Source organism: Tilletiaria anomala, assembly GCF_000711695.1.
Source record: "Tilletiaria anomala UBC 951 chromosome Unknown K437scaffold_68, whole genome shotgun sequence".
Classification (NCBI taxonomy): domain Eukaryota; kingdom Fungi; phylum Basidiomycota; class Exobasidiomycetes; order Georgefischeriales; family Tilletiariaceae; genus Tilletiaria; species Tilletiaria anomala.
The window spans coordinates 1-26,751 of NW_013546954.1; the positions used below are offsets into that span (position 1 = coordinate 1).

The 26,751-nt window shown below is 57.7% G+C and overlaps 8 protein-coding genes across 8 annotated transcripts; 4 read left to right on the forward strand and 4 right to left on the reverse strand.

Moving 5' to 3' along the window:
* Nucleotides 1–30: 30 nt before the first annotated feature.
* On the reverse strand, nucleotides 31–1,636 carry K437DRAFT_263717 (uncharacterized protein; the record flags this gene model as incomplete). The annotated part of the gene is made up of 2 exons (XM_013386642.1): nucleotides 31–657; nucleotides 703–1,636. Coding segments are annotated over 2 exons (1,561 nt in total), but the record flags the coding sequence as incomplete, so codon positions are not given.
* A 1,017-nt stretch (nucleotides 1,637–2,653) lies between these two features.
* On the reverse strand, nucleotides 2,654–5,115 carry K437DRAFT_237610 (uncharacterized protein). Its single transcript, XM_013386643.1, has 2 exons — nucleotides 3,542–5,115; nucleotides 2,654–3,425 (listed from the first exon to the last, which is right to left on the reverse strand). The coding sequence occupies exons 1-2, from the start codon at nucleotides 4,868–4,870 to the stop codon at nucleotides 2,760–2,762; spliced, it is 1,995 nt and encodes a 664-aa protein (XP_013242097.1). The 5' UTR covers nucleotides 4,871–5,115; the 3' UTR covers nucleotides 2,654–2,759.
* A 646-nt stretch (nucleotides 5,116–5,761) lies between these two features.
* Nucleotides 5,762–12,082, forward strand: K437DRAFT_158415 (uncharacterized protein). Its single transcript, XM_013386644.1, has 4 exons — nucleotides 5,762–8,447; nucleotides 8,526–10,252; nucleotides 10,323–10,559; nucleotides 10,626–12,082. The coding sequence occupies exons 1-4, from the start codon at nucleotides 5,884–5,886 to the stop codon at nucleotides 11,813–11,815; spliced, it is 5,718 nt and encodes a 1,905-aa protein (XP_013242098.1). The 5' UTR covers nucleotides 5,762–5,883; the 3' UTR covers nucleotides 11,816–12,082.
* On the reverse strand, nucleotides 11,359–12,867 carry K437DRAFT_248876 (uncharacterized protein). Its single transcript, XM_013386645.1, has 2 exons — nucleotides 12,493–12,867; nucleotides 11,359–12,376 (listed from the first exon to the last, which is right to left on the reverse strand). Exons 1-2 carry the CDS (start codon nucleotides 12,748–12,750, stop codon nucleotides 11,855–11,857), a joined length of 780 nt encoding a protein of 259 aa, XP_013242099.1. The 5' UTR covers nucleotides 12,751–12,867; the 3' UTR covers nucleotides 11,359–11,854.
* Nucleotides 12,868–13,491: 624 nt separating this feature from the next.
* Nucleotides 13,492–15,665, forward strand: K437DRAFT_158418 (uncharacterized protein). Its single transcript, XM_013386646.1, has 4 exons — nucleotides 13,492–13,678; nucleotides 13,761–14,161; nucleotides 14,227–15,333; nucleotides 15,436–15,665. Exons 1-4 carry the CDS (start codon nucleotides 13,663–13,665, stop codon nucleotides 15,499–15,501), a joined length of 1,590 nt encoding a protein of 529 aa, XP_013242100.1. The 5' UTR covers nucleotides 13,492–13,662; the 3' UTR covers nucleotides 15,502–15,665.
* Nucleotides 15,666–16,105: 440 nt separating this feature from the next.
* On the forward strand, nucleotides 16,106–21,190 carry K437DRAFT_257784 (uncharacterized protein). The gene is made up of 5 exons (XM_013386647.1): nucleotides 16,106–16,776; nucleotides 16,847–17,014; nucleotides 17,081–19,561; nucleotides 19,625–19,723; nucleotides 19,800–21,190. The coding sequence occupies exons 1-5, from the start codon at nucleotides 16,149–16,151 to the stop codon at nucleotides 21,149–21,151; spliced, it is 4,728 nt and encodes a 1,575-aa protein (XP_013242101.1). The 5' UTR covers nucleotides 16,106–16,148; the 3' UTR covers nucleotides 21,152–21,190.
* Nucleotides 21,191–21,210: 20 nt separating this feature from the next.
* On the reverse strand, nucleotides 21,211–22,908 carry K437DRAFT_257785 (P-loop containing nucleoside triphosphate hydrolase protein). Its single transcript, XM_013386648.1, has 6 exons — nucleotides 22,666–22,908; nucleotides 22,439–22,549; nucleotides 22,250–22,344; nucleotides 22,081–22,178; nucleotides 21,699–22,017; nucleotides 21,211–21,607 (listed from the first exon to the last, which is right to left on the reverse strand). The coding sequence occupies exons 1-6, from the start codon at nucleotides 22,747–22,749 to the stop codon at nucleotides 21,265–21,267; spliced, it is 1,050 nt and encodes a 349-aa protein (XP_013242102.1). The 5' UTR covers nucleotides 22,750–22,908; the 3' UTR covers nucleotides 21,211–21,264.
* A 427-nt stretch (nucleotides 22,909–23,335) lies between these two features.
* On the forward strand, nucleotides 23,336–26,318 carry K437DRAFT_257786 (uncharacterized protein). The gene is made up of 2 exons (XM_013386649.1): nucleotides 23,336–25,670; nucleotides 25,755–26,318. The coding sequence occupies exons 1-2, from the start codon at nucleotides 23,557–23,559 to the stop codon at nucleotides 26,080–26,082; spliced, it is 2,442 nt and encodes an 813-aa protein (XP_013242103.1). The 5' UTR covers nucleotides 23,336–23,556; the 3' UTR covers nucleotides 26,083–26,318.
* The last annotated feature ends 433 nt before the right edge of the window (nucleotides 26,319–26,751 follow it).

The following is a 26,751-nucleotide window of genomic DNA, read 5'->3' on the forward strand; positions in this document are numbered from 1 at the left end:
GAGCCATGAGCTGGTCGAAGGCGGCGTCACGCGCCGGGTCCGAGCCGAGCCGGTCGGGGAAGTCAAAGTGGCGCGACGCAGCGGTCGACGGCGCGGCGGGTGAGTACCAGCCTGATTCGCGGCTGTACGGGTCGATCTGGGACTGCGCGCGCATCGCCATGCTTCCGCGGGCGTCGCTATACGCGCGCCCACCCTCTGCAAGCGCAGGCGACATAGGAGAGGGCGGCGCGTCGAGGTCGAGGATCGTGCCGGTGGGGACGTTGGCAGAGGCTGGGCCAACTGCGCAATTCGCGCCTGTGCCGCCTGACCCGCGCGTCGTACTGCTCTTTCCCTTGTTGAGCTCGATGAGCGGCGCTCCCGTCGTACGGTGCGCTTGGATCGGCTGCGTGGGGCCGACAATGTTGCATGTGCTGCCGTCGCCGCTCGAGATGGGCAGCAGCTGACCCGTGATAGGTCCGGGACCCTCGCCGACGGCCCGGCCCGCCGCTCCGCTGCTGCTGCTGCCGCGACGCCGACCGCCGCCGCTGGCAGCATTGCCGGCGGAGGAGGAGAAAGATGCAGAACCCTGATGTTGCACAGCATGCTCATCTCCAAAGGGGTTGAGCAAAGGGTATGCGTTATTGAGTTGTTCTTCTCGTATGGAACCAGCGGGAGCCACTGGATGCGCAAATTGCGCGGGAGGGTAGGCACTATAGAGCTTACCTCTTGAAGGCGCGTGGGTCGACGTACCCTGCGTTGCGCGGGAAGATGTAGTGGACATCGCGACGCCGCCGTCAGTGGGTGCGAGACTGGGGTTGGAGTTGTTGATATTGAACAGCTTGCGGCGGATGCTCATGCGGCCAGTGCGTGTACTGCCTGCGCGGATTGAGCGGGCGTCCATCGTGCTCTCCTCGTCATCGTCGACCTCGACCCCCTCGGAGATGCGCGAGAGATGCGTCGCGGCGGACGTCGAGTAGCGGCGATTGACGCCCAGGCCAACGAGGGCGCCAAGCGTGTCCTGCTCGCTCTCGTCGTTCTTGCGATACGTTGTGAGGCCATCGGGGCGCAGCTCGGTGTACTCAACGTCGTCCTCGTCGACCTCTTCGAGTTCGCTCAGCGCGTTGCTGCCTGCGAGGCCATTGCGCGCTTCCTGGCTGCCGGAGGTTCCGACGCTACGCCCGTCGGCGCTTGCGGCGCTGGACGAGAGATTCGCCTGCTGGCCTGGACGGAACTTTTTGCCGGCGGCAGCGCGGACCTTGGCGTCGTTGCGCGCCTGCTGCCTTGCGATCTCCCGCCTGCGCGCGCGCGTGCGCCAGACGAGGAAGAGCAGGCCAGCAATGGCGACGACGCCGAGCGCGCCGCCGACGGCGCCGCCGATCCTGCCGCCGTTGGAGCGACCTCCAGAGATGTCGCCGATGCATTGGTTGGACATGCAGCTGATGCCGCACTTGAGCGGAACGAGGGTGGATTCGCAGATCTGACCGGTCTTGCAGGTGGGGCAAGTGGGCGGATAGAGCTTGGTGTCGCACTTGCAGTCGGATGGCTGGCGGACCTGCAGGTCGGCAAAGAGCGTCTCGATGTTCGCTACGGGCGGCGCGTCCAGACCATCAACGCGGCCAAAGGGCTGCGGCCGCATGGCCCAGCCAGACGAGGCCATGGTCTGACTGTGCGGCAAGAACAAGGGAGGGGGGATGTCAGTGGCAAGGGTCGAGACGAGTCGACTCCGCTGTCACCTTGGCGGCTCGTGATCAAGCTCACATGTATGTAAAAGTGGAAGGAGGATGCGGGCCAAGAGAATGGCTCTTCTGTCTGGCTCTATGCGACTATGCACAGCGTACCTTCTCGGTGCCACTCGATTGTGCGATTCGAGGCGGACTGGCGCAGCGGAGGAGGAAAGCAAAGATACCACCAGCAGCCAACGCCCGCAAGTAAAACCGACACGACGAGTTCTCGCTATCCAACGCTGGTTGGGACTGAGCTGGAACAGAGCAGGGCAGGCTGAGGCAAAGTCAGAGCTTTTTCCGCAGGGGCGGCGGTGGTGGTGGTGGTAGCGGCGACCAGGGAAATGGTGGAGGACGGATCAGGAGAGAGTTGAGATAGACGCTATCTGGGTGCCCATGCGAAAGAGAGAGATGCTTGCCCCGCCCCTGCCCCCTTTCATTCGCTTCTCTTGATTCATGCCAAGGGCATGCGGACACCGAGAGTCTGGGTGGGCACCTCACTAATGGCACTCGGCCACTCACCGCACCCACACACTCTAAAAAAAAGGGCAAGCAAGAAAAGTCCCAGCTGCCGAAACTATGCTCATTTTTCATAAAATTTCCCCGTACCACCCATTAGATGTTAATTATTATCCAGGATGAATGGATGTGGCGCAAGTGATTCAGAGAGAGCCACACTCTCGGCAACCGTCCGCTGGCGTCAGGCAAGTCTACTCTCAAAACTCATTCCTTCGCCCCATCACCCGCGGTCCCACTACCAAGACCAACCGCCCGCCCACCGCCGCTGTCTTGGCCTTGTTCCTTGCTCACATCCATCGCAGGCAAGGCAGAGTAGGGTTGGTCGACAGCCGCATTTCACCATCAATCAGAATCCATGCTTGCTCTCGCACTCCAACAACTTTCGCTTTACTCGGTCATCGCCTAGTTCCAGGACGCGCGGTCTCTCATGTCACCTGTCCCCATCGCGCCTCGCACGATGGAATGTATGCTTTGCTGCACCAATACAGGCATATCTATCTACACATGCAGCCCCAGCCCGCGCCACCGCTGCATCCATTATCACGCCTTCATCCGCGCCGGCACCCAGCGGCGCACTGCGACGACCTGCACTCGGAAGCTGCGTCCCTGGCGCAGGCCGCGCACGAGCGCCGCGGGGGTGTCCACAACGCCCTCTGCGCTGCTGCGCTGCACAGACGGCACCGAGACGTAGCAGAGTAGGAGCGTCTTGAGCACCTGCGTATTCACGCGGTTCACAGAGCTGAAGCGCACCCAGTCCATCACCCCCGTCGTCGCCCCTCCGCCCCCGCCGCTCTCTTTGATGCCGAACACGTCCCGCCCGCGCGCAGCCTCCCCGTCATCTGCTGGCCGCTCGGTCTCTTGCTGCGCTTCGCCCTCGTCCTCGTCGTAGCTCGGTATCACCAGCACGGCAAATTCAGCGTGCCCAAAGACGGGCCCGCGCTTGTACAGCAGGTAGTCGACACAGAACTTGGTCCCGCTTTTGACGACCCAGCCGAGGCTGCGGAAGTAGTGGTAGGCAACGTACGCCAGCAAGAACGGGTTGTCCGGGCGCCGCAGCAGTGCCAGCTGCGCCGGCGAGGACGAGCGCAGCAGTGCGCTCGGCTCCGACAGCGGGAGGTCGCGCAGAGACGGATGCGCACAGTGTGCAAATTGCGGATGCGCCGCCAGGCAGAGCATGTACAGCGTGTCCAGATCGAGGACGCATTCCTGCGGGGGCGAGGGTAGCCATGCCCAGGTGGTTGGATGATCGGAAGGAACATATGCAGAGGCTCAGCACATGGCGTGTAAATCGCAAGTCTCGCAGAGAAAAGGAAAATACGCACCTCTTGATCTTTGACCTGCAACACGCCCAGCATGGCAGCGAGGAAGAACGCTTCAACCATGCTGAGCTGCACAAACTCCACTTCGTCCACGTCCACGTTGATCGACTCTTCCGCTCCCACTTCTTCCTCTTGAACAACCGCACCCTGCTTTGTGCGGTCTTGCTTGGCGAGATCATGTTGCTTGCTCGTTTGCGATGATGACATTGCCGCGTCGTCTGCGGTTGCAGACGATGCGCCAGGAGAGGAGGCAGAGACCGGGTCATTCGCCTTTGCCGTCGTTGGCTTATCCCCTTCTCGCGCGCATGGCTCCTGCTGAACCTGCGCCTGCGCGGGCCCTTTGCTCGCCGGCTGTCGAAAGTAGATCAGACCAGGCACGTGCTGCCCTCTGTACCCATCGTCCTCTGTCTCTCCTGCTCCAGCAGCAACATCACTGCCACCGCCGCCGTCCACTACGCCTGCAGGGGCTGCATCATGCACTTGGACTTTGCGCATGATCTCCTCGAGCTCGTCCGCATCCAGCGACCCGCCGAGTGCTATGATGCCGTCCGGCAGCTGTGTGCCCGCGCGTACGGCCGCCTTGGCGCGCTCGATCTTAGCCACCTGCCGCTCTCGTCGCCGGATCGCTGTCAGCTCCTCGGCGGTCAACGGCGTCGCTCGAGCCCCTGCAGCTACAGCCCCGGCGCTGGCCACTGCTTCTGCGCGTGCACGCTGCGCCAGAATCGTGCGCGTGTGCACCTGCCGCTCGCGCCACGTCGGCTCGGAGCGCGAGAGGCTGCCCTTGCCAAAGAAGCCACGCCGCCAGAGGAGGGTGGCTGATTCGGGGCAAGTGACCCATACGCTGCATGTGAGTGGATCGAAGTGTCCAGTCACGATGAGCGGCGAGGAGCTGCCAGTGGGCTCTGCGTTCGAAACATTCTCCGAGGTAGCATTGCTTGCCGTATGCTGGCCACGAGTGCTCAAGAAGGAGGGGATGAACAAAGAGAGCCACTGGGCCCAGCTCTCGCCTTGCCTCTCGACCTGCTTCGCTTTGCCTTTCTCATCCACGTTTGCACCCGTCGCGTGGGCAGCGTTCCGCATCGCGATCGCTCGTGCCTTCGCGCGCCTCCTCTCCAGCTCCCTCTGCTCCTTCTCATTCCACTCCCTCTCATCGTCTCGCGGAACAAAATGTAGCGGAAGAGGGTGCCTGTATAGCTTTACCTTGTTGGCGGCGCCTGCCTTACCCGTGTTCGCGCGGCCTGCATCGGCGGCCCAGTCGGCGGGTTGCACCTGACCCGACGGCAGAGCCGTCCCCGGTCGGCGCTGCGGCTTTTTCTGGTAGCCGCGAGGCATCTTGCTCGACGAGGCGGTCTGCAGCTACGTCTCAGCGCCTCGGGGCTCGGCTCTTTCGGGAGTCCTTAGCGACTATGCGAGGCGAGGGACGAGTGAAACGTGACTCCTATTCGCCGTCCGGCTGAAGTTTGGCGCCAAGGGAGGCAGACTCTCTGCCTACACTATTGAGTCCTTCAGCAGAACAAGCGTGGCGATGACTCAACAGTGAGAGTGCCTCTGCACATGCGGTTCGAAGAAGACATGAGGGTTAATACTGAACAAGCAAGCACGGGACAAGAAAAAAAATAAGGTGACGATGAGATTCGATTCGATGAGATGTCATGAGCATGATGGGGGAGCATTGCACCGATTGCGCGGCGCGCCTGGGGGAATGGCGGAGCGGGGGCGCTGTCCGCTGCCCGGCGCCGTCGGCCAAGCACCTGCCGGCCGGTGCTGGGTGGTGGCAGCAGGGAATTTGGTACTACAGCACTCAACCCCACGCCTCGAGGTACCAAACACAGCGCAGCAATACAAAAGGCACATGACTCAGCAAAGCGCAATGACATGTGCGCGAGTCGAGTGGAGGACAAGTGTACGTTCCTGCTATCCGGGCTATCGGCCTACCTCGGGGTCATGGTGTATACATCATACCATAGAAGACAACATACCCGTCTGCTTCGGACGAGATACCCCTGCCCAAAGACAACCACGACGCTTTCACCTCGTGACTCGTGCATCTGCGCGCCACGATACAAAGGGCGCTCTGGAAGACGGCCCTGGGTGGGGGTGATGACCTGGCAAAGCTTCTGGCTTATTGTGACAACTTCCAACGCTCCTCTTCTGCGCGACACGTTACGTCGCACGACGCTGCTACCCGCTGATTAACCTCTTTCGCTTCTGTCGAGCGTGTTTCGCCATAGACGGTCCATACATTTACGGTGTGCAGGACAGGATCGTGCGTGACGTCAGGGCAAGGGCGAAGGTCAGGCATTTCCGAGACACAAGGTCACCCTCGACCAGCGGCGGGATACACCATGTCGACTACCGTGAACTATCTGGAGCAACTCCTGCTTCTGGATCAGTTCTACCGATCCCAAGATGGCGCAAGTTTGCGCGGCTTCTCACAGGGGAACGGCAGCGTCTTGACTCCTGCATCTTCAACAATGGCACACTCAAGCTCTGTGGGATACGGTGGGCTTGTAGCAGACCTGGCCCCTGCGGCAGACTTCACCTTCGAGCTAACGCTGCTGGCGCTCGTCCGCGCCGTATTTCCCGCTATCCTCGTCCTGCTTTACCTCCTCGCTTCTACGGGACTTCCGCAGCATGCATTGAGCATCCTGACGCCTCGCAGCTGGCGTGGGCTCTTGGACGAGTTCGTCACCGACGAAGATGTGCGGAGAATGCAGGAGGAAGAGCGCAAAGAGCGCGAGGGACAGGAAAAGATGGGAGCAAAGGTACAAAGGGGTACAGAGGAGCTGGCACTGGCGCCGGCACCGGCACCCAAAGCAGCAACAACAGCTGGGGTGGAAGGGGAGGCGGAAGCGAACGAAAGTACACATCTACTTTATCGGGGAAATGGCGGCTGGGTCAATCCTGCAAATCCGCTCGCACCGACTGACTGCCCCTGGCCCGCTCCAAAGATCACTCTCGGCCTCACACTGGTGTCTCTGCTGCACATCTGTGCCCACCTCGCGCTTTTGTGTTACCAACTCACATTCCACCCATCATCGTCCTCTCACGCTCATGTGTCCCCTTCAGACAGAATCCTAACACCGGCCGACATGCGCGAGATCCTAAGCACACAATCCCTCATCCTGCTCTCGTGGAGCTACGTCCTCATTCGCACACTCTTTGCGCCGCAACGCACGCCGCCAAGGGACACATTTGCGCTGCTTGTCGTCTTCCTGCTCGGAGCGATCCTCCAGCTGCATTACACACTCGCGAGCGCATTTGCCTCTGTATGGAGACACCAGGCCGGTACGTACGGTTTCGTCAACGCCTCACGAGCTGTTGGTGGCGCGGCAGGCGAGAGCGTTCGCGGCGTCGCAGGCAATTTGGTGCTCGAATGCGTATCTCTCGCTTCGCTGCTCTGGGCACTGTGGCTGGTCGGCACCATGCCGATCGCCGTATTTCCTTCCTCAAATGACTTCTCCTCGTTATCACCGGAGCAAAAGCTGGTACTTTCCGACCCGATGTACACCCTCTACGCGCCCGAGCGCATTGATGTCGATGCGTCGAAGCTCTCCTCGCCCGAAGACACGTGCACGCTGTTCCATTGGCTCACCTTCCGCTGGGTCGCCTCGCTGCTGCGCGCCACGCGCAAGGGTAAGCTCGACGAGACAGACGTATGGCAGCTGAGCAGGTTTGTGAAGAGTCGTGTGCTGATCCGAAAGTGGAACGAGTATCGTGTCGGCAGCGGCAGCGGCAGCAACAAGGAAAAGGCCAGCGGTAATCTAGCGCTCAAGATTTTCAGGACCAACTCCAAGGACATGATTATCGACTTCTCTCTTACAATTGTGTCTAGCACCCTGGGCTACGCAAAACCATTCTTTCTTAAGCGCATCCTCGAAGCCATCGAAGCAGAGCGAGGCGGCACGAAGGTCCATGCGGCAGCAGGTGACTACATGCAAGCCCTGTCGGCGCACAAGGTCTACGCCGCCCTCGTCAAAGGCGGCCCAGAACACACGTCGAAAGAGACGGCGTACCTCTTCGCGCTGCTCGCCTTCCTCGCTGTTGTGCTGGAGAGCCAGACGGACCTGTATCACCTGTATGCCGGGCGCCGGGCGGCCACCAGGGTACGCAGCGAGCTCATGGCTAGTATCTACGAAAAAGGGATGAAGGGCAAGAGCGTCTCCGGACTCGTAGAGAAAGACGAAAAGAAGGCCAACACAGTGCCGAAGGCGGGAGCAAAGAAGCCAGTCGCAGGCTCTGTCGCGGAGAACAATGCCGCAGGAGCTGCAGTCGACAAGGATGAGCAGGATCAGAATGGGCAAGGTGTCGGCCGCGTCGTCTCCCTGATGGCCGTAGACGCGACACGCATTGCCAACTTTGTCGCCATGCTCACCATGCTCTACGGTGCACCGACCGAGCTGATCATCGCACTCGCCTTCCTCTACAACATCCTTGGCTGGTCTGCCTTTGCGGGACTCGTTGCGCTGCTCGTCGCAACGCCTCTGCAAAGTATCTGCACGCGCATCGGCGTCCGGCTCAGCAAGCGCCTGAGTAATATTCGCGATAGCCGCATGACTGCGCTCAACGAGTATATCTCCAACCTCAAGATGATCAAGCTCGTCGCGTGGGAGGGCAACTTCGTTCGCAGGATCCTCGAGGTCAGACACAAGGAGCTGAATCTACTCTTCCAGCGTCAGGTCATCAACAGCTGCATGTCCTTCCTGTGGACCATTGCACCCTCTAGCGTATCGGTACTGGCTTTCGCGAGTTACACGCTCATCGAGGGAAAGCCACTCACCATCTCTGTCGCTTTCACTGCTCTCAACCTTTACGTCAACCTTGCGGGCCCGCTGAACGTCATTCCACTCATCATCAATGAGGCCGTCACGGTGTATGTGTGCTGTGATCGGGTCGAAAAGTTCCTCGAGTGAGTGAAAAGCGTTGACGAGAATGACTGGAATCGAGACTGATGCCCCTTCACATTTCCTATTTGGCCCGAACCAAGTGGCGAGGAGATTGAGGATCGCATATCTACACTGCACAAGCCGGTGGATAAGGCAATCAAGCCGCTCACCGAGAATGTCAGCTGCAAAAATGCTACCTTCCGCTGGTCGCTGATCGCTCCAGCTGCGGACAAGGAAAAACGGACGAATAACAGTTTCGTCACACGGCTCCAGGGACTCACTCGCAGGATCAAGCTCTGGGGTCGCAGCTCGGGTGCGCCAAGCATGTCAGCTACCACTGCAAGTGACGGCGCAACTGGCGAAGCGGACGAAGAGGAACATCCCCGAAAGCCTTTCGAACTTGCGAACGTAACGATGAGCTGCGAGCCAGGTCTGACGCTTGTCTTTGGGCCGACAGGCAGTGGCAAGTCGTCGCTTCTTAACGCTTTGCTGGGCGAGATGGACCTCATCGCTGGCAATCTGCACCTTCCCAAACTACCAGGTCACTACGATCCTTCGACAGGCCTCAATGGTGGAATCGCCTACTGCGCACAGCAGCCTTGGCTACAGCAGCGATCGATCCGCGAGAACATCCTATTTGGAAGCCCCTTTGAGAAGGAGAGATACGAACAAGTGCTGGAAATCTGCGCGCTCAACCCGGACCTGGCTATTTTTGAAGAGGGCGACCTGCAAGAGGTTGGAGAAGGCGGAATCTCGCTCAGTGGCGGACAGAAGGCCAGACTGGCACTCGCTCGTTGCGTCTACTCTCGTGCTAGGACATGTCTCCTCGATGATGTCCTGTCGGCCGTCGATTCACACACCGCAGAGTTGCTCGTCAACAGCTGCCTGCAAGGACCGCTAATGAAGAATCGCTGTGTCGTTCTCGCCACGCATCATGTCGAGCTGGTCTTGCCCATTGCCACATGCGTCATCAAGATCAACAAGGGCGCCATCACTGCCTCAGGCTCGCCCCAGGAGCTACGCGCTGCTGGCGAGCTCGAGGACTTGCCGACGCTCTTCAATGATGAGGACGACACCGAAGGCTCAGCAGTAAAACTGGAAGGGGCGAAAAGCCAAGATGCGAGCGTTAAGCTAAAGATCGGCGCGGAGGATGCAAAGGCCACGCGCAAGTTGGTCGAGAAGGAAGAACGCGCAACGGGTAGTGTTAAGTGGAGCATCTACTCGATGTACCTAAAAGCATGCGGCTATCATTTGCTTGGCTTGGCTGTTTTCTGCATCATCCTCGCCAAGGTCATCAACACCAGCGCACAGCTTTGGCTGTCGTACTGGGCTCAAAGCAACTACAAAGAGCGCTCTGCACCTGGCACTCTCATCACAAAGGTGTACCAGTCTTCCTACTCGCCTTTCGTGGTCAAGGCATACTCTCAGCTGTACGATGCGACTTCCAAGAGTTGGCTCCCTCCCGCCGCACAGAACCCAGCGCCATACATCCTGGTCTACGGCGGCATCCAACTATCGGAAGCAGTGGTGCTCATGATGATGGTCATCATTACTTATGCAGCGACACTGCGCGCCTCTCGACTGCTTTTCGCACGCATGCTTGACAGCGTGTCCAAAGCTACGAGCAGGTGGATCGACAAGACTCCCAGTGGCAGGATCCTCAACCGCTTTGCGCGGGACGTTGAAGTCCTCGACAGCACGCTGCTCACGAACGTCAGGACAGTCGTGCAATACAGTATCAATCTGCTCGGATCGATCCTGATCCTCGCCGTCTCCCTACCAGCATTCATTGTGCCAGCTGCGCTTCTCTCTTATCTCTATATCACATGTAAGTCGCCTGCGCTACCCGCTCAGAAACTCTAGAAGAATATCTGAGGGTGAGCTTTTGGTATCCACAGGTGCTATCGGGTACGTGCGAGCATCGCGTGACCTCAGAAGGATAGAGTCTGTCACCCGCAGCCCCATCTTCCAAGGATACGGAGAAGCATTGAAGGGGATCGTAACGATTCGAGCGTTCACAGCGGAGACGCGTTTGATCCAAGCGCTGTACCAGGACCTTGACACTACAACTTCATGTCTGTGGTTCTGGTGGATGTGTAATAGGTGGCTCTTGTTACGCTTGGATTGTCTAGGAGGTAAGCTGAGGCTCTGAATGCTTGCACAACGCTTGATGCTGACACCTCTTGGCTAAACTCCTTTAGGCTTGAACGTGCTGTTCTCTACACTGCTCTCCCTCTCCGGCGCGATCTCGCCCGGTGTGGCAGCCATAGCCATCACGCAGAGCAACAGCTTTAGCATGTCGATGTACTGGCTCAGTCGTCAGTGGTCGACACTCGAGCAAGACTTGAACAGTGTCGAACGCGTGAACGAGTACTTGCCTCCTGGCATTCCACAAGAGGCACCAGCGATTATAGAAGAGAACCGGCCTCCTGCTGCATGGCCAACGACGAAGGCCGGGGTTCGCTTCCAGAATGTCGTCCTCCGATACGATTCGACGCTCGAGCCGGTACTGCGGGGTGTCAGTTTCGAGATCAAGGCAGGCGAGAAGATCGGTCTCGTAGGCCGTACCGGCTCGGGCAAGTCCACTCTTGCCACTGCCTTGCTCCGCTTCGCCGAGCTCAGCGAAGGCAAAATCTTCATCGACAATATTGACATCAGTACCATTGGCGTGAATGACCTGCGCTCGCGCTTGAGCCTTATCCCCCAAGATCCCATCCTTTTCAATGGAACGATCCGCGAGAACTTAGACCCGTTCCGGTCAGCAACGGACGAGCAATGCCTCGAGGTGCTGGCAAGGGTCAACTTGACGTCGTCGCCATCAGCGAGTCGCACCCACAGCCGAGGTCCAAGCCGGCCGGCATCAACCCGCAACGTCTCCACGTCTTCGTCAGATGCAGCGAATACCATTAAGGTAAATACAAACACGGAAGCTTCGATGTTGCTTACGGCGTCGCACCATGAGACTATAGAGCACATCCCCAAAGCCAGCCTCACGCTCGACTCTAAGGTTTCCGAAGGGGGTGGAAACCTCTCGCAGGGACAACGGCAGCTGCTAGCAATGGCACGTGCCATGCTGCGTGATTCGAGGATCGTCATCGCTGATGAGGCAACCGCGAGCATTGACTTTCAAACCGACCAGCAGATCCAGCGGGCCATCCGCGAGCACTTCACCGACCATATCATGCTGGTCATCGCTCATCGTCTGACGACCATTGCCAGCTTTGACCGTGTGCTGGTACTAGACAACGGCAAAGTCGTTGAATTTGATAGTCCGAAGAATCTACTGGAAAACAGTGAGGGTCACTTCTATAAGATGTGCAAGCATTCTGGCGATTTTGACACGCTGCAACGGATGGCCAACGAGCCCCATCCTAAGATCAATGTAGAGTAGAGCATGGCAGTATTATGCTGAAACTTTCTGCTTTGAATTTCATAACTCGGCGTCATCGTCCTCAAGGTCAATCTCTTCCTCTGGGTAGTCTCCCACCTTGACCTTGTCTGGTCTGGCAAAGCCACCGTACTTTAGCCTGCAACTGAAATAACGCTTGCCGGCAACACTTCCATCGTTTTTCCCTACCGGTTCATCATATTCGACTCCGATCCATTTGCCGCCGGCCGCCGCCGCACCGGGCCCTGCGCCAAACTCTGTCTCACCGATAAAGCGTACTGTCCCGCGTTTGCCAGCACCGGACGCCACGGTGTCGACTTCGCACCGTGCGCCTAGCTTGAAATCTGGAGGAAGCGGCTCGCAGTACTTGGCTGCGTTGGAAGAGGCTGATGAAGCATCATTGGATGGATGTGAAGGGTCGAAACGGCCCATCTTGTTGCGTTGTTTGTACGCGAGCACGGTGTCCCGCCGCTGGGCGTATGCTTCTTCGCTCAGCTCGAACTTTTCCACCTGACTGTCATCGAGGAATTGATTTGCTAACGGGGCCGGTCGCGTATCTTGCACCTGTGTATTTGAGAGTGCATTTCGTTGTCGTGTTTATTGGCGGTGAAGGGAACGGGATAGCTGTAGCATGAGTCATGATGCTGAGCATGGTTGACTAAACACGCATAAACACCTACCTTGATGCTCATACCCTCCCGCACCCCGTAGTCCTCGAGGCTCTTGTCGTCGCCCTGCAGCTGAGCGATGAGTACTGCCCTCACGTCCGGGTCATCTGTACGGGCCGAATGGAGCGAAAGAACTTGGTCCATAGGAGGTACACCTGTGATGCGTTCCAGTTGCCCTTTGAGCTGGTGGAGTGGTACCGTCGAGGGTAATCGACGCTCGGAGGAGATGGCCGACCCCGGCGAGTGGATGAAGAGGTTAATCGTCGCCATGATCGCGCCGCTTCGGGCCTGCACTGTCTAGCTGTTGCTATGCTGACGCAACGGATACTGGAAGGTGGGATGGCTTCGTCTTGTTCGGACCTCTTTGAGCAGTGCAGCTGTACAGTCAGAAGGCTCACCAGCTTGGCGAATTGATTGATCATAGCTCGCTGATATTTTGGCGAGCGGTGCGCTTTGTTCTCCGTGATTGTGCCACAGTGCAGTCCACATTCGTGGAAGAAATAATCTCATGCAAAAGACACCACAATTGATGCTTGATGCTCCTTGGCTGCTCGCCACCATCTTTCGACCTTCTTGGAGCTGTCTCGATTGAAGAAGATTGACGAGCCCATCCGTCCTCCGACCATCACAACATTCCCTGCGCGGAGCCACGAACAGCTCCCCCTGTCACGGCCACTCACGTACGGGTTCCCAACGTGATCCTTCTGCGGTTCGCTTCACTTCTGCTTCTGCCAACCCACAACCGCGACGAGCACCGATTTGCACCCCCGGTGTCTCCACCGACCACAGACTTGGATCCTTTCCACGCAACTCAAATCGGCTACGGTTCTTCTTCTGCATCGAGGCTGGCTTCTCAGCTTTCTGCTATCGATTCTTCGGCCGACTTTTCTGCAGCGTCCAGGAGCACGGATCTGCTCAGCATTTGTCACTTTCGCAACCACTTCACAACAGCCTCGAGTCACTCAACAGACGACACATCGTCCCTCACGTTGCATCAATCGTGCACAGAACAAGCTTGGCCCTGTTGCAACTTGATCTCTGTTTCATCGATCGCTTGCTCCATACTGGCTGAAAGCGTGCATTCGCAGCATCCGTGGGCGTACACAACCGCATTACGAAAATCTAGCTGTACATCGACATTCTCGAACCTCAGCAAGGCAACGCGCAGTCACTTCATCCATCATGTCTTCTGAAAAAGGTGGGCTTGGCTTAAGTGCACTTAAAAAGTCTTCAAAGGGGAACTTACATGTTAAAATCCCCGACTATGACCGGCTACCCAGGTGACAACTCTCAGCTTAGCACAGAACCACAGACCTGCTCCGACCCATCCACTGCACCGTCCGAATCCACAGTGCAAGGAATGAGCAGCACACCGGACACCTCCAGAGATGTCGGAAACGGCAGCCTCTCGCCGAAGAATGCCAGCACACCACCCAGGTCAAGTAAGGATGATGCTGCTGCTGCAAACAACGGCAATCCACCATCTTCAGACCCAAATGCCTCGCTAAGCCTGCGCGCCCTGGTCAGCACCAAGGAGGCAGGAGTCATCATTGGCAAAGGTGGCAGCAATGTCGCGGAGCTGAGAGATAAGACGGGCGTCAAGGCAGGCGTTAGCAAGGTCGTTCCTGGAGTACATGATCGTGTGCTCAGCGTGAACGGTACGATTGAAGGTGTCGCAAAGGTGAGTCTCAGTGCATTTCATCCCGTTGCCGCAATGATTTACCTTCGCCCTTTCTTTCAAACCAGGCATATTCGCTCATCGCTCAGACCATCCTCGACAATCCGGTCAGCTCGGACCCTTCAACTTCAGCCGGCGCAGCTGCAGGATCCACCGCTATCCGACTGTTGATCTCGCATGCGCTCATGGGCACAGTCATCGGCAAAGCGGGTCTGACCATCAAGCACATTCAGGATGTCTCTGGTGCACGCATGGTGGCCTCAAAAGAGATGTTGCCGAGCTCGACTGAGCGAATCGTGGAGGTACAGGGCACACCGGCTGCGATCAAGACTGCTGTTGCGGAAATCTCCAAATGCTTGCTGGACGACTGGGAGCGAGGTCAGGGCACGGTGCTTTATCACCCTGAACAAGCAGAGGGCGCAGGTGTGCTTGCAGCTACTGGCGCTGGAGGACTGCAGCAGCAAGTCCCGTACGGCGCTCGCGGTGTGGGTCCGAGAAGGACTAGCGGGCCAGCATACCTTGCGCAAGGCATGGCCGGCCTTTCGCTCGCGCCTGGAGCGCCTTCCATGACAATGGGACGTGGTCCACGTGGAGGCGCTGGCGGAATGACTCATCCAGGCGGTCCTGTCCCTGCACCATTGCCCGGTATGGCTGCTCGAGCACCGCCAGTAGTCCCTCCAGCGCCAATCAGGAACGGTGCCGCGACTGCCGCAGTGCCTACCACAAGTGGTGGTGTCGACCTACTCGCAAACCCGTCGACAGCGCCTTTCGCAGCGCACATTGCTTCTCTGCAGCATCAATCCGTTTTCGCTTCCACCGGCATTCCTGCTTGCTCTGCCACTCGCCCATCTGCAATCGCTGATGCTGCTGCGCAGGGCGCAGCTGTCGCGCCCGGCGGTGGCCTTGTCGCGGGCGGCATGACGGGCGCCGGACCAGCTACTGCTCCTGCCGTCGTGGACGCAGCGAACATGCGCACGCAAAATATTAGCATCCCGAGCGACATGGTCGGCTGCATCATCGGCAAAGGCGGTAGCAAGATCACTGAGATCAGGAGGCTTAGCGGCAGCCGTATCAGCATCGCCAAGGTCGCGCATGATGAGACCGGAGAGAGGATGTTTACTATCCAGGGAACGCCTGAGTCGAATGAGAAAGCATTGTTTTTGCTGTACAACCAGGTGAGCAGCTACATGTGATCCATGCTCGTCCTCGCCATACAAGCGTGCTCACTATGTCTTTCTGTTTCCATTGCAATCGGTTTCTTCTACTTTCAAATGCAGCTTGAGACCGAGAAGGAACGGCGAACAGCGTCAGGCGCGACGATCGATACCGCCGGTGTTGCCTGATGCAGAAACATGCGCAATGTGCAACAGGCGGACAATTGGAATTACCACTCGCGTCACTGAAAGCGCAACGTTACCCATGCGACCCCGCCGATCATTCTTTCTTTGCGAATCTCCAACCTTCAAATTGACCAATGCTTACAAAGTCCTCACCCACATTAATGCCTCTCATGGCACCTGTGACACTTCTCTTTTTTTCTGGTTTCCGTGACTTCGTTTTGTTTCCTTTCTCTGTTGTCCTTCTTTTCGGAAGGTTGACGAGAAGTAACACGCAACCGCACGCAAGTATCTTCTACGATACGGTCGCCGCATCCTTGTAGCATTAGCGCATCAAGCAGAAGTAAACACGCTAGCAGTGAAACATACCAGACGATGAACCTGAAGGTGTTGAAATTGATAGGTGTTCAGTATCGAAGTTCTAAAGCCTGGAGAGACTAGTGGCTGCGGTGTTGGAAGTAGGGTTGGCTTGCCCTGTCGCGTCGCGTCGCGTTTGTCGCGTGTATCCAACAGCCCAATAGGCAGCAGTCAGACCCCCATTGTTCTCCCCCTCATTATTTGCCATGATATATCGTGCCCCCTCTTCAAGCTCATTGACTCTTACCGGCTAGCAGTCCTCCGTACGGACCTCTGTGGCCACTATCTACTAAAATATGGAGGACAACGAGTATAGCTCACGCGACGAGCTCGATTTCGAGGCCGAGCAAGGCTATGTTGATTCGGAGGAGGAACGGCGCCAAACCCAGCAAAAGCAGCACCGTCTGAAACAACAGCAAGCCTTGCACGCCAAGTCGCGTTCAGTTGGGGCTTCCAGAGGAGCAGAATGGCTCAGTGACGCAGACGAGAACACCGATGAGGATGGCGCTCGTGGCGGGCACGGACGTGCTGGCCCTGGCGCGAAGCAGCACAGCGTCGCAGCCACTAATACCGGCCACGTCCGATCAGGCGGTCGTCTAGCGCTTCCGCAGCGGAGTCGTAGAGCTACTACTGTGCCACAGAACCGTTCCAAATCCATACACGACGACTATGAGCTCGATGGCTATGCCGGCTTCGGTCTTGAAGATGACGATGTCGACGATCTCGAGGAGTTACGCGACGAGGATGAAGTGGGGAGTGCCAACGAGGATGAAGATGGGCCGGCAAAGATGAATGATGAGGACCTCATGACGGAAATTAGAGGCCCTGTACTGGGCATTTGCTCAGCGCTCGGTGGGTACGAGGACGTCGAGGTGGAGGAAGGCATCTTCCAGGAGGTATATGTACCTGGTGATGACTGTCTAGGTGAGTCTACTCGAGCTCTTTCCCAGTCTGCTCGACTGCGTTTACTGATGAGTCTGGTTTCGCTCGCAAGGATGTCTGCGCGACCTGCGCAAACTGTGGCGCAGAGATGACGACGATCCTTCACGCCGTGTTGCAAGAGTCTTCGCGCAGGTCAACGTGTTGCGCAATGACATTGTGCCCATTTTGCTCGCGACTGCTGGCAAAGGAGAGCGGGGTAACAAAATTGCTCTTGCTTGTGGTGAGTTTTCGGCCTAGTAAATGTTTCAAGAGCGACTGTCCGTTGACTTGTCCATTCTTCGTGCAGCCGACCTGATGACATCTATGACTTGGCCGATCGATATTGAGAACGAACTTCGCGTGTGCGTCGAGCGCGGTGAAGACAATTCCCACATTGCACGTCTTCCGCCTTTGGAGAAGGCTCAAGTCGGCTACAAGGCGTCGATTCTAAAGTTTTCGGAGCAAGATCCATCCAAATGCGCTCCAGGACAAACCCACGACGTTCTTGGTGTCATCGTTCGCGAGATTCTGCTTCCCTCACTCTGCAAGCCGCGCCCGATGCGCTCGGAGCGTGACAATGGCACCATCTCAATGTGTCTGCACCTGTTTCGTAACCTCCTCGCGATCCGCGACCCGCCAGCGACGTCTGATTCGACGCCTGAAGCCATTACCAACTCACGCTTGCAAAGCCTGCTTATCGAGGGCATGGAGCGGGCAAATGTGCTCGAGATCTTGCTCATGCTCTGCAGCAGTGCTGAAGAGAGGAATGTTGAGGCGTGGAACGCGATTGCCATGGACTGTGTGTATCAGATCTATGTTGGCACCAAACCGGGCGGCATCGCAGCTGTCGGCAGTGTTCAATCCAACAGCGTCGATCTTATTCTTAACGCAGTCGATGCGGATCTCAAAAAGGCAGCGGAAGAGCGAGCAGTCAAGATGGCAAAGGATGCAGCTGTCGCGAAGAGGAGTGCCATTCAATCATCGCTCACTGCATCTCTGAATGCAGAAGCCAACATTCGGCGAAAACAGCAGATGCAGTCCGGAACAGCACGCCACACGCGTTTCGGAACGACTATTTCTTTTATCGACGATGAGGGGAAGAAGAGAGTCGCACGGAACACAGGTGCGCTCAGGAAGAATGTCAAACAGTTGACAGAGGAGGTGCGAAAGAAGGAGACACGTCGCAAGGCCCGTAGGAGGAAGGCAGTGCGTGAAGAGGGTGGCATCGTCGATAAGCCGCCTTGGACATCTGCAGCCGCACTACTGGTCAAAGAGTGGGCCGATCGTTTTGTCAAGCAGGGCTTTGAGCCACTGACCCGCGCTCTGTGGAAGGCCATTCGCTCTGAAGACGCCAAGATGGGTGATCTAGATCAGGCGAGGATCAAGATGATGCAGCTTGGGGCTTGGTTCCTCGAGTACTACCTCTCCCGCCGACAGCTCCATACCGAGGCTTACCAAAAGCGGCAGGATGATCCGAACTTCGGACTGCGGATGCGAGGGCGCGAGCCTGGACAAGCCGTGCAACTACAAACACTGAAGTCCACTACCGAGAATGGGGTGGACAGCAGCGGCCGCAAGGGCAAGGCGCTTCTCACCGGACAGGATCTCGAGGACCCAGACACAGCTTGGCCATTCAGCCTCGTTTTCGAATGGAGCAAACCCTGGGCCATGCGCATGGTGCTCGTACGTACCGACGCAGCACACGAGGCGAAGGCATGGCTCGAATTCGTCACAGCCGTCGACCTCTGGACGATACTTTTCCGCTTGATCGATGCTTTGTCACGTTCCGAACTGCCTGATGACCAGGTCGTCGGCGAGGCAGCGCAAGAAAAACTCTTTTATGACAATTTCACGTTGGACTACTGCAGGGTCGTTATGGGCGCGTACAAAGCGCAGAGCTTCGCGACACTCCGTGCTATTGTCGACTTCACGTTCCACATGCCTCGCATGCTTGAACGGTACTGCGAGAACAAGGAGCACATATTTGTGAGAGCAAAGAAGCGCTTGTCCAAGAAGGCTCAGGATGGACAGGAAGAAGATGTCGGCGATGACGCAGATGCGAATCGAACAGCTCAAGAGACGTACAAGGAGCGCTCATTCCAGTTCAAATCTTTCCAGCGCAAGCTTTGCACCAAGTCGGTCGCGGTGGCTTGCGTTCAGTACCTCCAACGCTGGAAAGAGTTCCTCGAACCGGATGAGCAAATGGCGAGAGTTGTCGGTGTCATGCATCGACTCGCGATCAAGGCCGGCAGTCCGCAGATCTTCTTCCCCAAGGACCTGCGCCACACCTTGGAGGAGCTATCAAACCCGAATGTCATAGCCAAGCTAGAGGCAGCGGCGCCTGCAGCCAGCAATGACCTCAAGAAGATGCTTGCGTACATTCTTCGCAAGTGGTCCAAGCTACCGTCCGAGGAAAAGCATGCGTATGAGAAGGGCAAGCGGCCGCCACGTCCACCCAAGGCTGAGGAACCGGGCCGTGAAGTCATGGTCAAGCCAGGCAAACCAATCGACCAGCAGATCGGGATCGCGATCGGCCGGTTGATGGAGATGGGGAAGACGAGCACAGTGATGTGGGTTAAAGGAAATTTGGAGATGGCGAGTGCGCAACGTAGACAGATCATGTTGCGGATGGATGGCGATGTTCTCGAAGGCGGCTGTGATCCCATGAGGGCTCGATCGCCTCAAAGCGACCTAGGTGCCAAGGACAACGGAGGGGCCATGCAGCGCAGAGCCGATCTGGAGGAAGGTGTGCCTTCGAACGCTGCATTACGCGACTTTGAGCCTTATGGTGAGTCGAGCTCTACGACTTGCCAACAGATGAATGGAGCACTGAAATCTGACTTTGACGCAGATCTGAGATATGACGATGATGACAAGCTGCGGGATGATGCGTCAAAACTACCGGAGCTCAAGATGCTCTGTCGTTTAGTTGGCCTTGAGGAAGAACATGGTGAGTCGCACAGGGCGATAGGGAGCTGAGGAAGATCGAATCAACTGATTAGACCTATGCATTTCTACATCGCCAGACATTGAAGGGAAAGAATGGACCTGGACGGTCCCGGTCAGCGCCTGGCCCCTCTATCTGGACGCGGACATCAAGACAATGGACCACTACTTGGCCAATCCGTATGTACCAGACGAGGGCCAGACGTTAAAAGACTACATCAAGAAGGTGGCCAAGCCGAGAGCGTCAAGAGCTCCCGCCGAGTGGGAAGAAGACGTCGACGCCATCATCGCCGACTATTCTGTTAACTCAGGTGGAAGCTCTTCTGATAGCGACGCGTCTGCTGGAGCGCTCAACAAACGGCGGGAGAAGCTAGAGAACCTGCGGCGAAAGGCCAAGATTCCGAGCAAGCGATTAGATCCCAAGGCCAAGAAGGCACAAGCGCCTGTTTGGAGTCACAATGACTATATCGAGAACAGCGACGAGGAGTTGGCAGCCATCAACAGAGCTCTTGGAGCAGCTGAGGAAGGCGACAGAGGGGCAGGCAGGCGCAGAGACCGGGCCTCGTCACGGGATGATATGCACGACAGTGACGATGATGACCTACGCAAGAGACCATATAGCAGCCCTCCGACTAGCTCTCCACCTGCTGCGGCACCTTCGCGCACGGTAGCAACAAGGAAGACGCGGGCAAAGCAGCGCGTACGCCATTCTAGCAATAGAAACAGCGATTCTGACTCTGGCCAATCACGCCGTGCTGCGTTTCCGCGGCGCCCAGCAGCTAAGCGCGATGGTCTCTTCTTGGGAGGTAGCGATGAGGAAGACGAGGAGGAAGCGGACAAGCTGCTCTCACAGTCGCCAGTGCGGCGCGTCGCTCATCCCTCGCTATCACTCTCTCCAGAAATAGTGCGTCGCCCTTTCAAAGACCAGCTCTTCCTGGGCTCTTCGCAGGATCGCTCTCGCTCTCCCGCTCGCTCTGTCACGTCTGAGATGGCGGAGATCCGCCGCAAAGCCGACGAGGAGCTCGAGGCTCTGCGTGTGCAGCTGCTCGCCGAATCGGACGATGAGGGGACACAAGCGGACGAGATTTCGAACGCAGCTGCGCAGGAACACCGGCATTCGGGTGTGCCGCGTGCACGTAATACGTACGGCCGAGGTCGCGAGTTGTTTGAAGATGCGGAAGGCCAATCGCTGTTGTACAGGGAGAGGAGAGAGTCGCCGGCGCCCAGCCTCAAGAGGCCGTACGCCAGTGATGAAGACGATGAAGTTCAAGCTGCTCCAGCCGAGCTCTCTCCCTCGCAAACGGGTAGGCCTCGATTCTCCTCGCCATTCGTGTCGCGCTTCAAGCCGCTCACGAAGCGCAGGGCTGTCTTGTCAGATGATGAAGATGGCGGAGACGAAGATGTGGACGAGCTGCTTTCTGATGTGGAATGACGCCGTGTCTATGTATAAAGCGCAGGTGAAATCTCAAAGCCTTGACTGAAGGACATAAGCTTGAGTCATTGGATAGTGTTGCAAGAATGGAAAGTACAACTGCCGCTCGCATATTAAAAGCCCATCACAAGCTGTTTCTGCATTGCCATTACCTGCGCAACAAACGCCTCAAGGTGGAGAATGGCCTTGTTGCCCTGCCGGAGCCGGAGCTGGTAGAACGCGGCTTTGTCTATGATCTGTGGTTGGAGCGACGCGTCGACGCGCGTGACGAGGTGGTTCACGAGCGTCTTGAGGATGAGCGTTGAAGGGATTGCGTGCACGAGAAGCTCGTACAGCTTGCCGCGCACAGCCAGTAGCTGCTCTGGTGTCTGCTGCTTCAGGATCATCTCGGCTGTCTGGTGCGTGTACGTCTCCCAATCTGGCTTCGCGATGTCGAGCAGGCCGGAGAGGTCGAGGCTGGGCATGTCAAGGTGGTGCGAAGAATGTCAGCCGGTGAAAACGTCTCTATTTCTCGTCTGTCTCGTGCTTTTCTTCTTCTTTTGCTCACGATTGCATCCGCAGTGCCTCGAGAATCAAGATGGCCTTCCTGAGATTCCCCTTTGCGTCCGCGTAGATGGCGCCAGCAACGTCGTCCGGCAGGTGGAACTTCTCCTTCTTGGCGACGAACCTGAGCACCGCCGCCATCTCGACTTGCGTCGGTGCCGCGACGCGCATGAGCAGGCAGCGCGAGCGGATCGGCGCGATGATTTTCGAGGTACTGTTTGCACAGAGAATCAGCCGTAAATTCGACATGTACTTCTCCATCGTGCGGCGCAAGGCGGATTGGGCATCGCGAGAAAGCGCATCGGCCTCGTTGATGATGACGACTTTGCTTGGGGAAGAAACCTCGTGAGCATGTAGATGAAACGAAGTGGGGCGAGAGTGCTCACCCTTGAACCTGTGCTTGGCTGCTTGGTCAACCTGCTGCGTCTGTGCGATTTCCTTGAGAATATCCTGGATGACTAATCGGTCATATCCGCCAGCGTCGCTGTCGAAGCCAAATCAAGCAGAACTGATCATCAGCACAATGATCGCCCGCTGAATGATCAATTGGCTTACCTTGGTGTCAGTTCAATGTGGTAATTTGAACTGACGATGTTGACGTCAATTTTCCGCTTGCTTGGGTTGAGGAATACGCGCTGGTCGATCTTGAGCTGCAAGCAGGGGACAGAGTCGACCCAGGAGGTGCAAGAGGTCAGTGAACGCGCCGCTAAGTCAATGAACGAATGCAAGCGGGAAAGTACCAACCTTTTGGGTGCCGGACCCGTACAGCTCCCGCAGCAAGCACATGATGCGCGTCTTCTTGCCTGCACCTGATGGCCCGTAGAAGAGCATGTGCGGAAAGTCTTCATGCGCGGCCTGCGGTAGGAAGGCATGAATGGTGGATCAGAAGAAAAGCGGAAAGCGGCGGGCTTCAGTGTAAGGTCTCTCCTTGTACGAGCAAAGGAAGCTGAGCACAGGAGCAAAAGACGCACGAGGGATGTTAGACGCTGGCTGAGCTGCTCGTGGTAGTGCAGCTCGGACATTTGCTTTGGTCTGTACTTGTCGACGAACAGCATCTTGGTCGACGAGCTTCAGCTTGTTCGATCGCGGGATATAAGCTGGTTTCTGTTGGCGCTCTCTTTGCTCCTTGTCCCGCTGCTAGTCGTAAGTGAACTATCGGTCCAATTTGGTATCGTCACACAGTGAATGCCGTAGCAAAAGCATGCGAATAGGCCCCCAACGATGCCCAAGCGACAGTGTGGATGACGCCTTATGCTGTTTGAAGATCGAGTGTTGAGCGCGTCGCGTACAGCGAAGATGGTGTGGTGCGCGCGCCGTGACTTTTCTCTCGGCCGAACGCCTCCGAGCCCTGCGGCCGCTGGTCGGCTTCCTCCTAAAGTTCAGCCTTGACTGGAGCAGATACGTGCAGACAACTCAACTGTCAATATATTATTGTGTCACGTGCTACCAACTGCCATTTTGACGTGGCGGGGGAGCAGTGGAGCACTGCGCCTGTGATCGGAAGCATACACCTGCACCATGCGATCACCAAAAGCGAGGTTGGGCGGACGGCAGAAACACTGGCTCCTCGCCTCGCACACCTCGCGCTGCTCTGCTCAACCATCGCCCTTGGTAAATACTTGCAGCCTTGTTGCACGCATCGTCGCTGTCAGATTGGGCCAAGGCTACCTACATGCATGCATATGCACCAGCAACCATTTGCATGACCCTCCAGCAAGAGAGCGAGCCCGTCCTCCAACGCACGACCTTTGGCAGCCTGCCCTCTGCCTTTTGCTTCCCCAGACGAAAGGCTCCTACACAAGCCCACCCCCAACATATACACACACCACGCAAACACACACACACACACACCTCCCTCCGACATGCCGACTCCAGCCAATGCGGCGTCGCCTGATCAGGGCCCTGTCCGCGCGACGACGCCCGTGCAAGCTGTAGTAGGGAATGTAGCAGGACCAGGAACAGGAACATCGCTCGAAGAGATCCGTGCACAATACCAGGAGCTGGGCGTCTCGCCTCAGCTCCCCAACATCCCCGTCAGGAGCAACGCCCATTCGCCTGCTATAGCGCCAGCATCCAGCGATCAGCGGCCGCTGCACGACAGCGGGTTCAACGTCAACCTCGCTGCCCCCATCGACCAGCTCGAGCTTCCTGGCCCAGTCGCGCGGGCCATAGCGCAGGAAGGCGGTGCCAGTAAGGCTTCCGCCAGCGGCACGGGCACCCCTTTGACGCAGACCTCCGCGCTGCCGAGCAACGGTGATGCCAGCGACGCCGACTCGAGCATGTTGGACATGGATACCCTGCCCATGACAGATGCGCAAAAGGCGAGAATCGTGCAAAGACACTTGGCCATCACTCCGACGGCCACCATATCCGCCAGTGACACGCCTGCGGACGGAACCGCGTCGGAGCGATCATCAGCTGCATTCGACGATGTGACAACATCAGCAGGAGATCAACACCCGCGCGATCGGTCCTACTTCTCACAGGTCGGTGGCGACCGGAGCCACGTGCATTTTGGCGATGGGGCGGCCTCGGGGAACGAGAGCGACCTCTCATCTGGCGTTGAAGGGTATCAAGGCCCGCACAGCATGCAGGGCGGAGCCATCACAGATGACATCTATCGCTGGGCGCACGCCAACAGGCCGCAGAAGTACAAGCGCGCGCGCTCTGAGTCGCTACACCTGCCGCGTACCAGCACGATCGACCCGACGCTCGACACCGCCGGGATCAAGGAGCCGGGTGGGTTCCGCAGATACTTTGTGCATGCACAGGCGACGGAGCAGGGGCGGCCTAAACCCAGAGCACTTCGAAGTTTCATCGATTTCCTCAGCCTGTACGGCCACTTTGCCGGCGAGGACCTGGATGAGCTTGATGAGGACGAGTACGACGAAGAGGAGGGAGAAGATGGAGAGGATCTCGAGCGGACCATTCCTGGCTCGAGCAGGGAGGCTGGGAGAGGAACGACAGAAGGCGCGCCGCTTCTCGCCGCCCGCTCGCGCAGCGGCCGCGGCCGCGGTAGACGCATGGAGCGTAACAGCATCGAGCAGCGTATCCGCGATCCAAGCGCCAACAAGACACCCGGCGAGGCGACGGTGACTGAGGCGGTGCTGATGTTGCTCAAGTCATTTGTCGGCACGGGCATCCTCTTCCTCGGAAAGGCCTTCTTCAACGGTGGGCTGTTCTTCTCGATCATCGTCCTCACCGCGATCGCGATGATCTCGCTGGTTTCGTTCCTGCTGCTCGTCAAGGCGAACCTCAAGGTGCCCGCGTCGTTCGGCGAGATGGGCGGCGTACTGTACGGGCCGTACATGCGCCTTGCCATCCTCGCCTCGATCGTCCTCTCGCAGCTCGGCTTTGTCGCGGCGTACACGGTGTTCGTCGCGCAGAACTTGCAGGCGTTCATCCTCGCGGTGACGCACTGCCAGACAAAGGTGCCGATCGTATATCTGATCATTGCCGAGTTGCTCGCGTTCCTGCCGCTCTCGCTTGTCCGGCGCATCGCCAAGCTGAGCTCGACGGCGCTGATCGCGGATGTTTTCATCCTCTTCGGCATCGTCTACCTCTTCCAGCACGAGATCGGCCTGCTGGCCACACGCGGGTTGGCGGACGTGAAGATGTTCAATTCACACGACTTCCCCCTGCTGATCGGCACGGCCGTCTTCACGTTCGAAGGGATCGGCCTCGTCATACCCATTACGGAGAGCATGAAGGAGCCCGAACGCTTCCCCGGCGTCCTCTCCGGCGTCATGGTCGGCATTACCTTCCTCTTTGGCGCGGCGGGCGCGCTGGGCTACGCCGCGTTCGGCAGCAAGGTCCAAACGGTCGTTATCACCAACCTACCGCAGGAGCGCAAGTTTGTGCAGGCCATGCAGTTCCTGTATAGCCTCGCCATTCTGCTCTCCACACCCCTGCAGCTCTTCCCCGCCCTCAGCATCCTCGAGCGCGGCGTCTTTACCACCAAGAGTGGCAAGTACGAGTGCGTCCACAGACGCCTTGGATCCCTCCTTACACAAGTGTGCTGACCCGCTCCCTTCTGCCCTTGCCTCCATCCCCGTGACAGCTGGCGCGTCAAGACGCAGAAGAACGTCTTCCGCTGCCTTGTCGTCGTCGCCAGCGCGCTCGTTGCATGGGCCGGTGCTTCGGATCTGGACAAGTTCGTCTCGCTGATAGGCTCGACGGCGTGTGTGCCGCTGTGCTTCATCTACCCGCCCTTGCTGCACCTCAAGGCGTGCGCGACAAAGGTGCGGACCAAGGTGTTGGACTACATGTTGCTCATGTTTGGGGTCGTGTGCGTCCTGTTTGCCGGCAGCCAGACGATCGTCGCGATGGCTGCGCCTGGCAGCCCGCCAGATCAGACGACATGCACTCTGCCCCCACCCGGGTTTTGATGCTTCGAGCAGCAGCTGGCGAATTATGAGGGAGGGCGAAAACACACCAGGGGACAAGTTCGACATGGACTATGGGGGGTTTGGACTAAGTGGCGGAAACCGCAGACCGCTGCCCTGCGAGTCCCACGGGGGGGAGGGAGATCAACAGTAAAGCAAAGAAACGACGAAACCATTCGCAGCTTGTACAGCTGCGCCATGTGCACTCCATCGCGCTCGATCAGTGTATTGAAAACTACACATATGTATATTTCACTTTAGCTTTACAATCTACCTTGTACTACCTGTACAGTTGATCATCTCAACAGCTCAACCCTCCAGCACACTCCCGGTGGACACTGGACGATGAGCAGAAGCGATAGTTGGACCAGACCGAGATGTGAAGCGAGAAGGATGAAGAGACAAGAGCTAAGCAAGACAATCACAGAAATCATCCCCGTCTGAGTGACCAGACTAGCGGAGTCCTGCTTCTGCTGCAGCGTCCCCTTACTAATACTTGCCTTCCAAAGATACCGATGGAACTGGCTGATCAGCAGCTTCTGTTGATTCATTCATTGCAGCGACTCGGCGAGCGTGCAGCTCATTCGTGAGGGCCTCTCGATTTTGCCTGCAGGCTGAGACTAGGGTTAGTGTCCAAGTCACGCAACACTTTACGCATGGATGTTCGAGTAG

Bases quoted from the DNA above. Each gene is read 5' to 3' on its own strand.
- K437DRAFT_237610 (XM_013386643.1), bottom strand. From the start codon at position 4,870: ATGCCTCGCGGCTACCAGAAAAAGCCGCAGCGCCGACCGGGGACGGCT. The intron at 3,426-3,541 runs GTGCGTATTTTC...TCGCCCCCGCAG, and splicing joins TGCAGGTCAAAGATCAAGAG to GAATGCGTCCTCGATCTGGA.
- K437DRAFT_158415 (XM_013386644.1), top strand. From the start codon at position 5,884: ATGTCGACTACCGTGAACTATCTGGAGCAACTCCTGCTTCTGGATCAG. The intron at 8,448-8,525 runs GTGAGTGAAAAG...GCCCGAACCAAG, and splicing joins CGGGTCGAAAAGTTCCTCGA to TGGCGAGGAGATTGAGGATC. The intron at 10,560-10,625 runs GTAAGCTGAGGC...AAACTCCTTTAG, and splicing joins ACGCTTGGATTGTCTAGGAG to GCTTGAACGTGCTGTTCTCT.
- K437DRAFT_248876 (XM_013386645.1), bottom strand. From the start codon at position 12,750: ATGGCGACGATTAACCTCTTCATCCACTCGCCGGGGTCGGCCATCTCC. The intron at 12,377-12,492 runs GTAGGTGTTTAT...TCAAATACACAG, and splicing joins GGGAGGGTATGAGCATCAAG to GTGCAAGATACGCGACCGGC.
- K437DRAFT_158418 (XM_013386646.1), top strand. The intron at 14,162-14,226 runs GTGAGTCTCAGT...CTTTCAAACCAG, and splicing joins CGATTGAAGGTGTCGCAAAG to GCATATTCGCTCATCGCTCA. The intron at 15,334-15,435 runs GTGAGCAGCTAC...TTTCAAATGCAG, and splicing joins TGTTTTTGCTGTACAACCAG to CTTGAGACCGAGAAGGAACG.
- K437DRAFT_257784 (XM_013386647.1), top strand. From the start codon at position 16,149: ATGGAGGACAACGAGTATAGCTCACGCGACGAGCTCGATTTCGAGGCC. The intron at 17,015-17,080 runs GTGAGTTTTCGG...TTCTTCGTGCAG, and splicing joins CAAAATTGCTCTTGCTTGTG to CCGACCTGATGACATCTATG. The intron at 19,562-19,624 runs GTGAGTCGAGCT...ACTTTGACGCAG, and splicing joins ACGCGACTTTGAGCCTTATG to ATCTGAGATATGACGATGAT.
- K437DRAFT_257785 (XM_013386648.1), bottom strand. From the start codon at position 22,749: ATGCTGTTCGTCGACAAGTACAGACCAAAGCAAATGTCCGAGCTGCAC. The intron at 22,179-22,249 runs GTAAGCCAATTG...TGGCTTCGACAG, and splicing joins CACATTGAACTGACACCAAG to CGACGCTGGCGGATATGACC. The intron at 21,608-21,698 runs GTGAGCAAAAGA...TGACATGCCCAG, and splicing joins GAGGCACTGCGGATGCAATC to CCTCGACCTCTCCGGCCTGC.
- K437DRAFT_257786 (XM_013386649.1), top strand. From the start codon at position 23,557: ATGCCGACTCCAGCCAATGCGGCGTCGCCTGATCAGGGCCCTGTCCGC. The intron at 25,671-25,754 runs GTGCGTCCACAG...TCCCCGTGACAG, and splicing joins ACCAAGAGTGGCAAGTACGA to CTGGCGCGTCAAGACGCAGA.